The sequence below is a fragment of the Cyprinodon variegatus genome, unplaced genomic scaffold (genome assembly GCF_000732505.1).
Source record: "Cyprinodon variegatus isolate N-32 unplaced genomic scaffold, C_variegatus-1.0 Scaffold341, whole genome shotgun sequence".
NCBI classification, from domain to species: domain Eukaryota; kingdom Metazoa; phylum Chordata; class Actinopteri; order Cyprinodontiformes; family Cyprinodontidae; genus Cyprinodon; species Cyprinodon variegatus.
The window spans coordinates 619,916-629,766 of record NW_015150794.1 but is presented as its reverse complement, the minus strand read 5'-3'; the positions used below and the strand labels follow the sequence as shown (position 1 = coordinate 629,766).

Here is a 9,851-nt window from a genome sequence, read left to right as displayed (position 1 = left end):
CCATCCATCCATCCATCCATCCATCCATCCATCCATCCATCCATCCATCCATCCATCCATCCATCCATCCATCCACCAGCCCGTCCGTCCGTCCGTCCGTCCTGATGTGCTTGGTAAATAGAAATCAGGAATACAATCATTTGTTTCCGTAAAAGAAAAATAACAGGGTGGTTTTCGTTTGTTTATTTCATTTGTGGTTTGAAATAAAAACTATCTGAATATAGATGAACCGCTGATGTCAAGAGATTTTGCTCCAACATTTCCACCATTGATCTCTGATGTTGTCTATGGTGTCAGACGCACTGCCATCCCCTGCAGCAAATAAACACCAATAAACCTTTTATGTTTAGCTAAATGAGAGCAATAGGCAGTTATGTAAGCGAGGATAAATGGGAGGAGAATTTACTGATAATGATGATGATGATGCGTGCCTCTTTGCTCCGCAGCATAATGCAGGAGGTGCGAACACAGTTCAACCCAGAGGCCGTCCTGATGCAGCTGGGTGCCGACACCATGGCGGGCGATCCCATGTGCTCCTTCAATATGACCCCTGTAGGGGTGGCCAAATGTCTGCAGCATGTGTTGCAGTGGCAGCTACCTGCTCTGCTGCTGGGAGGAGGTACTCCATTTTATTATTTTATCTTGAACCTACCTGTTATTTAATGAAGGCCCAGGATGAGTGCAGCATATTCTTTGCGTGCGTTTGAATTTTCCTCACCCAGGCTCACACACAGCGGCCTGATTCAGACTCCGCGGCCCTTCGGCCAGATGATAGCGACTAATTATACGACACAATGAAGCCATTTTACTCCACTACAATCCGACCTCTCTTCCTCCATCCCCCCTCCTTGTCCTACATACTTTTTCTCTGTGCTATATCCTCCTCTCCCTCTGGCTTCTTTTCATCCTCTTGATTTTATTTTTTTTTTTCAACTCAATCCACTCTCTTCATCGTGATGAAGAGGTCACGACTGTTTCTGCTCGGCCATATCATCCCAGTAGCTTTAAGGTCTTTTATTTTACTCTCTTCCTGCCTCTCTGTCTCCAGGAGGCTATAACCTGGCTAACACGGCCCGCTGTTGGACGTTCCTAACCGCCACTGTCCTGGGGAAGACGCTGTCCTCCGAAATCCCCGACCATGAGGTATGATGGCGTCCGTCTGCCAGTAACTCACATTTACATATTCCCACAGCCGCACAAATGTCCTCATTCATTGTACCGTCCCTCACACACACTGTCCTGCTGAGTCACTCGTCTAATCAAAGATGGCTGTACCTCAATAAAGAGGTTTGTGTCCAGGTGAGTCAGACCCTCTCTCTCCAACACAGCCTCCTCTCAAACTCTCAGTAAGGTCAGCATACAGACCGACTCGCTGTTTTCAAGGAGAAACTCACCATCTGATCTACAATAAGCGCCGTAAAATATATTATTGATACGTCTGTGAAACATTTATTTAGTCTCAGTTAAAAGGTCTGTCTTGGACGCTCCAATCTGGCTCACAGAGATCCGCTTAAACATTTAAACTGGAACGATTAGAGCAACCCTCCGCTAAAACAAAAGGTCGAAAACCTGCAAAATAAAAATAAATACAGATGATTGCAGAATCTGGACATATTTGTAGCAAATGGAAAATGAAATAAAATGTGCAGCCGGTTCTTTGTTGAGTCACATTTTCAATCAGTTTCAACATTTCATTATTTCACTTCATGCCTGCCATCAGTTATAGTGAATCGTGAGCAAAGTTCGGCTGCCTTGGTGTTTTTTATTTTTCTATTTTCCTGAGATTTTCTCATTTGCTTCATCAATTCATTGGTAACAGAGATCCTTGAAAGGTTCAAAATGTCTCTTTAGGTCCTTGTAAAGATTTGATCTGTTGATTAGACTGTGGTCACTGGGTTTCCCCAGCTTGGAGTTTACCCAGAAGATGATCAAGCAATAAGAAAATGTATTGGAGGACCAAGCCTCTATTCTTTTATTTATTTATTTATGTATTTTTTGTGCAAATAATTAAATAATTGAATAATAGAAATGTAACTTTATTGATCTCACACTTGAGAAATTTACCTCTCCATTTCACCCATCCCCTTGGGGAGCAGTGGGCTGCCATCGTATGGCACCCAGGAAGCAGTGTGGGGTTAAGGGTGTTGCTCAAGAACCCAGAGTGGCAGTCTGTGGGAGTGGGTTTTGAACTCACAACCTCAGGAATCCAAGCTCTATGCCCACCGCCCTATAAGGCCCTATAACCACCGCCACTTCCACATACAAAATATGGAGAGCCATTTCATTCAAAATTAAATAAATAAATAAATTCTGTTATTATTACATTTTCAATAAATATTTCATTAAATAAATAAATAAATAAATATCCACATGAAAAAATTTAAATAATTTTTATTTTATTATATTTCAGGATTATTTATTTATTTAAAGATTTATTAATTACGTAATGTAGTAAATATTTTAAACATTTTAATCTATTTATTTCATAATGGAGGATTATTTTGTGTCTCTTTTATTTTGTAAAGCTACTTTACATGTTCAATTACTTATTTTTATTGTATTTTAGTGAGATGGAAATCCACGTGCAGCTGCAGCTACGCACTGGCACAGCAGTGATCCTGACTTTTATTGGCTACAAAAGAACAATAACAAATCTCTGACCATCAGCTGGTTCTCAACAGATCAGCGGTTCAGAAGTCCTTCCGAACCAGGAAACTGTTCCCCTGCCTTCAGTGGTTGCTCTTTGGCTGCTGACTGGACCAGAGCACATGTGTTCGGCTGCCTGATCGAGCACTCAGGGGGAATCTGAGTCAAAGACAGAGTTTGAAGGGCGCATAGTTCATGTTTTCATTGCATTTTTTTTCACGTATAGGTATAGTGAACAAGGTAAATGTGTTTCTGCATCTCATTAGATTTAAGATTAATCATATCCGCCTAATTTCAGTGTATTTTGACAGCTTTTAGTGTAACAAGCAGCTGTGCTTCAATGTGCAGGGAAAAAACTTTAGGGGGTTAAAGGGTTGACTCTTTTGGCCTAATTTCAGCATAGTGGCGAGAATTGTTAGATGCTTTTTAATATTATTAACACTCCTTCCTCTCATCCGCATTCTTACTTTAGAGGTAGAAGTCCTAATTAGTCAAAAGGGAAATAACACAATAATTCAGTGATCAAACCAACACAAAGGTGCATCAGCATTTAAAATTAACCAATAAAACCTCCCAGTCATGTTATTTGGAAAATAAATAAACAGCAACTGGCTTTAAAATGGTTGAAATGTTCAAAAATTGTTGCATTTTTTATGGCTTAAATTGGTTTACAGATTTATTCTGAGCGCAAAATTAATTCTTTCTTTCTTTCTTTCTGTCTTGTTTTCTTTCTTTCTTTCTTTTTTGTTTTCTTGTTTTCTTTCTTTCTTTATTTGTTTTCTTTCTTTATTTGTTTATTTTTCTTTCTTTCTTTCTTGTTTTCTTTCTTTCTTTCTTGTTTTCTTTCTTTCTGTGTTTCTTGTTTTCTTTCTGTCTTTCTTTTTTGTTTTCTTTCTTTCTTGTTTTCTTGTTTTCTTTCTTTCTTGTTTTCTTTCTTTCTTTAAATGTTTAATTCATATTAATATTTCTTGTTATGGCTCCTAGCTTTATTTTTATGCTCTTTTTTTAATGATCAGGCTGATTCAGATCAATAAAGTGATGATTGTAAAAAAGAACAAGCTTATTTCCCAACGACAGGATGTGCTGTTTGACGCGGTCATTTAGAGAATGAAAGCGAATCACGGTATCCGTTGGGGTTAAAGACCTCAGTGGCAGCTGGAATATATTATTTGGAGCAGCACATTTCCAGTGGGGGGGGGGGGCAGCAAACCTATTTGTTTAGTTAAAACCAGCTGTTAGCTTTTTTCTTTTGACGGCAATCTGAGCCACAGATTTTAGCGACAGATTCTGATGCTTTATGCAGCATAAAGCATCAGTTTTCCCATGATATCCAATTCATCCTAAACTTTGTGGTCAATAGGTTTTTCTAATCGATCCGTCTGTCTGTCTTGCTTCTCTCTTCACATGTGGACAAAGATGCTCTTTTTTACCAGCAGCTGATTTTTGGACCTCATCTTGGTCAAATGTAATGAATCGCTGGGAGTGCCTCTGTCTATGTGTGTGTGTGTGTGTGCAATCGGACCAAGATGAAGGTAGCTCTTGTTTCTCCTCGCCGATGCTCAGTGGTCCTACATAGCCTTTGACCTCATTAAGGAGCACTCGTGGAAAACAAAGCGAGTATCGGTGCGGGCAGCAGCTGTGCAAGAGGAACACAAGGAGGCTCGCACAAGTTTTCAGATATAAACTCCACTGTTTGTCTTGTTTTTCAGAGTACATGGATGCTTTATTAAAAGAGGGGTGTTTTGGGGGGGTGGGCCGTGCAGAGAAGTGTGTATGCGAGTGTGTTTCGTGGCTCTGCCTGCGCCCGATAAGAGGGGCATTTATCCATGATGACCAAGCAAAGCTGAGGTCCCAGTGACATGGGGGGAACAAAAACTACCTTTGTGCCCTTCTGCTCTACTGTAGACTACATGAATACGCACATTCATTACTGTCGGATAAAGGCCCGGCCTGTTTTATAGCATTTTCACGCGCTTCATTGTATGATAAGTTTGGCCCCGGTTGTAAGGAAACAACTGGCAGTGGAATGGGAACCTGCTGAAAGTGCGTTCTCATTGGAATAAAAAAAAATGCTCCAGTAGAGGAAAACAAAGTTTTTTTTAATTACCTTTGCATTACGGAATTATTCGTTCTTTTTGAAACTTTAATAGTTTCCATTGGGCTATTGTGTAAAATGTCATGTTTTTTTTAAAAGCAAAACTAAAGATAAAAGAATGTGGATCTTTACCCATCCCCTTTGCCTTGATACCCCTAAATATACTTCATTTCAATCATTGCCTCCAGAGAACTATTAGAGTCTTCTTGTTTTTAATTTAATCTTCAAGCTTTCTTTGAGGACACTTGACATAAAAAGCACCAATGAGAGTGAAAAACTCGCCAGAGGTCTGGGATTAAGTTTTGGAGAAGCTTAATGCATAAATGCTGATGAAGATTCCCAGTCATCAAGGTCATAGTCTTTCCGTAAAACTTAAAAAAGAAAAAAATCCACTGGACTTGGTTTCCAAGATTTTAAGACGTTTCGCTACCTCTCCAGGAAGCTTTCTCAATTCAAATGGATAGAAAGGTTTCAGATATTACAGGCTAACAATGGAACCAAACGACCCGCTCATGGGTTTCCATTTGCATGTTTCCAAGCAACACAAGGCCTTTTCTATATAAAGACTCAAACTCACTGCGGATCCAGACCTTTTGAATTGAGAAAGCTTCCTGCACAGGTGGCAAAACGTCTTCAAATCTTGGAAACCAAGTCCAGTGATTGTTTTTTTTTACTTTTACTGAATAATGCATAAATATTCAGAGTTTTAAACAGCTGAAATTTCTATGAACCGCTTAACCCATCATCTAAAAGCAACTGAGTATGGAATGCTTGCAAACCTAAGAAATGGCTGCCTAAGACCAGCCGGGGTGGGGCAATCATTTAACAGAAGGACTGGTTGCTATAAAAAGTGGTGATGAGGTAGTCTTAAGAAATCTGAAGATATGTTGGTAAAAAGAGACAAAAAAAACAAACTTTTTTTAAGCCTATGGGCAAAATATGGTATATCCCCAAGTAAAGCACGAGAGTGGCAGCATCATGCCGTGTTGTTGCAGTTCTCCAGTTGGGAAGGGAAGCTCTTCAGAGTTGATGGGAAGATGTATGACGCTAAACAAATCTACATAATGTGCTTTGTTTTCCGCACCATATTCCTTTAATTTTCCTAAACCAAAGAAAATAACCTGTGCCTTATTGTCCACTTAGTCTTAACCATGAGAAAAGTTCAAAAACAGACCATAACACAGGGCAGTGTGCCCTATAGTGCCGACAATACGGCATGGAATTTTAAGCAATGGTTAAATTCACTGTATGCGTCCAAATTCACAAAAAAACCACAATCGTTATAAAGCGAATAAGTGATTGAAATTGTCTGGGAATCAGATATTTATTTTAGTGAAACAGTTTTAGACAAAATGAAAGCCTAGTTTAAAACTATAGTTACATTTCTTTGTAACTCGGGGTGGAAACAGCAGTTTTCCGCATACGTTCAGCATTAGCAGTGGGAAAAGAAGCTCTCTTTGCTCGGACAGGCACAAGTTAGCTCACGACAGTAATGAAGGATTCCTGCTTTCACCTGAGGTCGTCCAAAAAAAAAGGAGTTGTTTATTTTTTATTTTTTGCAAAAACAAGTTGCTAGATGGGAGAAAAATCCGGAACTATATCAACAAAGTTGGCAGCGCTGGGCTATCTCCTCCAGTTTTCCTTCATTATTTTAGCTTCATCTGATAGCCCGCTTATTAGCAAGACGTACAAGAACTGGCAGTTTGTAATAGTTTTTTCAAATTAAATCAAATTTTTACATTTCCTAATATCAAGATTAATTTTATGCTCTGATTATGATTAGAATAAGTTTGCAAATACTTCATATGCTATATCCAATCTTATAAATTTGTTAAAAAACATTCTTTTAATTGATTCAAAAGGTTTGGGCTTTTATTTTGTTGTGACAATGTGCCATGATCAATTACATGATACTTTTGCGAAGCGTCATATATCCAATCAGAAAATTGCTCTTTGGGATTTTTTTTAAACATCCCAAAACGCAAGTAATCTGAAACTGTTTTGATGGTGGAAATAGAGCATGAGAAACCTATAATCAGAATTCAAATAACACAATCATCAGTCATAACCAGTCAGTCACATCAACAATGGTGCTGTAGCATTTAATGATTATCAGACAAAATATGACACTCCAGATAACCCAAACAATAGCTCTGCCTGTGTTGCATGTGATATACTTCAGTATCTAACTGAAGCAGAGGTAAAAGTAGTGTTTGGTAGCCTGAAGCAGGAGGCAAGCCAAGGCGGGGGAAGCCATTAAGCCCCGTTGACCTGTATTGTCGGGTAGCCGTTAGCTGATCCTGATTGACCCTCCATTGTGTGATAAAGACTGATGATATCAGTGTGTGAGTCAAAGGGCAACACTTCAGTGCTTGCTAATAATAACTGCACATATATGCAGTTATGCTGTTTTTATGATTGATAATTTTATCCAGGAGTGGGTAAAACTTTGGTCTCACTGCTGATATAAACATTTGGGACAGATTTTGCCAGAGAAAATAAGAGGCTTTAGAAGATAGAAAAGTTATTTTGACTCAAGAATCACATCAGACATGAGAGCTTATTAAGACACAACTGATTAGAAAAACAAAGATTCTCAAATATAATAATATACTTTTTACATCACATGCTCAGCGGCCCAACAATGGCCAAAAAATGGATGTTGTGTCATAAATAGGGCTGGGTATTTTCACCAAAGTCCTGAATCGATTCGATTTTGATTCATCCAGTTCTAAATAGATTAATTTTGATTCAATCCGTTTTTACAATAATGAAAGTGGTTCAACTGTGTTTCAAAATACTCATGTATTTTGTTTTTTCCTGTCACATTAAACTCAAAGTGCAAACTGGTAAATCAGACAGTTTAAACATGAGATGTGAAAAAAACTGTCTGAAAAGTGCAAACTTGTTTGTGAAAAGTGAAAAAGTGAAGCCTCACTCGAGCAAGCAGACATGACAGACCAAACATGCATGAGCTGCATTATCTTCAATGCACAAACCATATTTGCAGCGTTGTCTGTAACAACTACAGGGTGTTTGCTGGTCAGCTCCCATTTGTTAATTTTTGTCTTCAGTCAACCTATTGGCTTTATTTGCAGCTGTCTGGCTTGAAGTAATCTTGAGTGCATCTTTCCTGCTTATTTGAATGTGAACGTCACACGCGTCACTATAAAACATATCGATCTCATTTCCTAGATATCGATTTTGCAAAATTGTAAAGGAATCGATTCAAAATCGATTAAATCGATTTTTTTTACCCAGCCCTAGTCATAAAGTAGAGGCAAGGTGTGTCAGTAAAGTAGTAACAATAGACCAATGAACATTTGGAAATGAATCGATGAAATCAAACACTTCAACTAGCCCATTAAAAAACTTAATGATGAAATGGCCCAGTTTACAGAACTGGAAGTGGTTCCTTCTTCTGTCTAAATTCATACTAAGCATTTCAGGACAGTGCCCCTATTTTAAAGCTCAGTGACTTCTAGATGAAAAACTCTAGCTGGTAGTTTTAGTGAGTAAATAATAATAAAAATAAATAATCTTTTTATAGAACATTCCCCATCCTAGTTCCAATTAGGGGTGTGGGAATAAATAGTTTTGCCGATATATTGTGATTTTCTGCTGCCCGATATAATATCGATCTTTCAGTTCCTGATATGGATTTTAAAAACAAAACAATGAAGGAAAATCAGAATCAAGTTTATTGCCAAGGTTTGCACTTACAAGGAATTTGACTTGGTGTTGATGGTGAATACAGTTAGATATATACAGAATACAGAATCTATCGCTATATACAATATAACACTAGAGTATTCTATATGCAGTATACACAATAAACTGTGCGTTAATGTAACGCAGGAGGTGTGGAGATGCTATGTTGGTGTAGCTTGTAGGACGGGGGAGGGAGAGAGGCAGTGTTAAGTGTCATGGGGGTCTCTGGGCCTTATTAAGGCTGGTAGCGGATGAGAAGAAACTGTTCTTGTGGCGTGAGGTTTTGGTCACAATGAACAATTGGTCAATCCAATTTCCGCCTCCATTGATTTGCTGCTCTTTGTAAATTTGAATTGAAAACCAAGCGACAGGTTTGGACTTGGACATGAGGACAAGGGTCGGCGAGTGTTCCAGTGATAGTACAGCGGACCTGCAAAGAGTGCTAAAACCTCAGCTGCTCCACTGTCTTGTCATCGGGCCTAATGTTTGTAAAAAAAAAATCCCGCAGATGACAGTTAGTCAGTGTAGAATGTCAATGTTTCTATGTTTATGTCAATACTTTAATTTTTCAGAGTTGTTTTACTTGGTGTCGTTATTGTAACAGTGGTTATGTTTTTCTGGAAATCTTTTTTTGAGAGTTCAAAGGAAAAAATATATATTATACATAGTGCTGGATACTAAAGTTATAAAACCAAATGGACTCTGCCATCAATTGTATGATGAAATTAAAGTTTCATAAACAATTAGTGGTCAAAGTGGAAATAGCAGATCTCAGAAGGTGAATTTATAAGCTATAGTAAACCCGGAGCATCCGATTCATCAGACTCTTGGACAATGTCTTAAGTCAGGTTTCTCCAGTCCTGCCTGGGCTCATTACAAAATATGTTTGAATTGGATTTAAATAAACTAGTAAAATCTGAATGAAATTAGTCTTCAGATCTAATATTGCATCTTTTATATGCACAAACTCTCTATCTTGTAGCTGATGTTATGTTAAATATATATATATATATATATATATATATATATATATATTTCTTCTTCTTTGCAGGACAAGGCAACAGGGTTCCCGCGGGTCCTTAAAAAGTCTTAAAAGGCATTGAATTCTTCAAAATAAAACTGAGGCCTTAATTGGTATTGAAATGTCTTAAATCAGTCTTTTGTAGGTCTTAATTTTTAAAACATCACAAATAGGATTATTTTTATTACGATTTATTTGTGTAATCTAAATAAAACATTAAAAAAAATTTTTTTATTAAAAAAAAATTATGGCTCGCCATTATTGGTTCCGTCCCGATAGCGGAACCAATAAAAGCGTTGTTGCTGCCGGGACATTTGGGAGATGCGCCATTTACTTTTTGTCTGGAAAATATGAGCAAGTCTAAATGTAACCAAAATT

General features: G+C 38.0%; 1 protein-coding gene across 1 annotated transcript in view; it reads left to right on the top strand.

The window, feature by feature from the left end:
* The window catches only part of hdac8 (histone deacetylase 8), a 55,651-nt gene that overhangs the window by 17,697 nt on the left and 28,103 nt on the right, over positions 1-9,851 (top strand). Inside the window, exons 8-9 of the mRNA XM_015385473.1 lie at positions 447-619; positions 1,049-1,143. Of these exons, the coding sequence (XP_015240959.1) occupies positions 447-619; positions 1,049-1,143 (268 nt within the window). The remainder of the gene's footprint in view (positions 1-446; positions 620-1,048; positions 1,144-9,851) is intronic.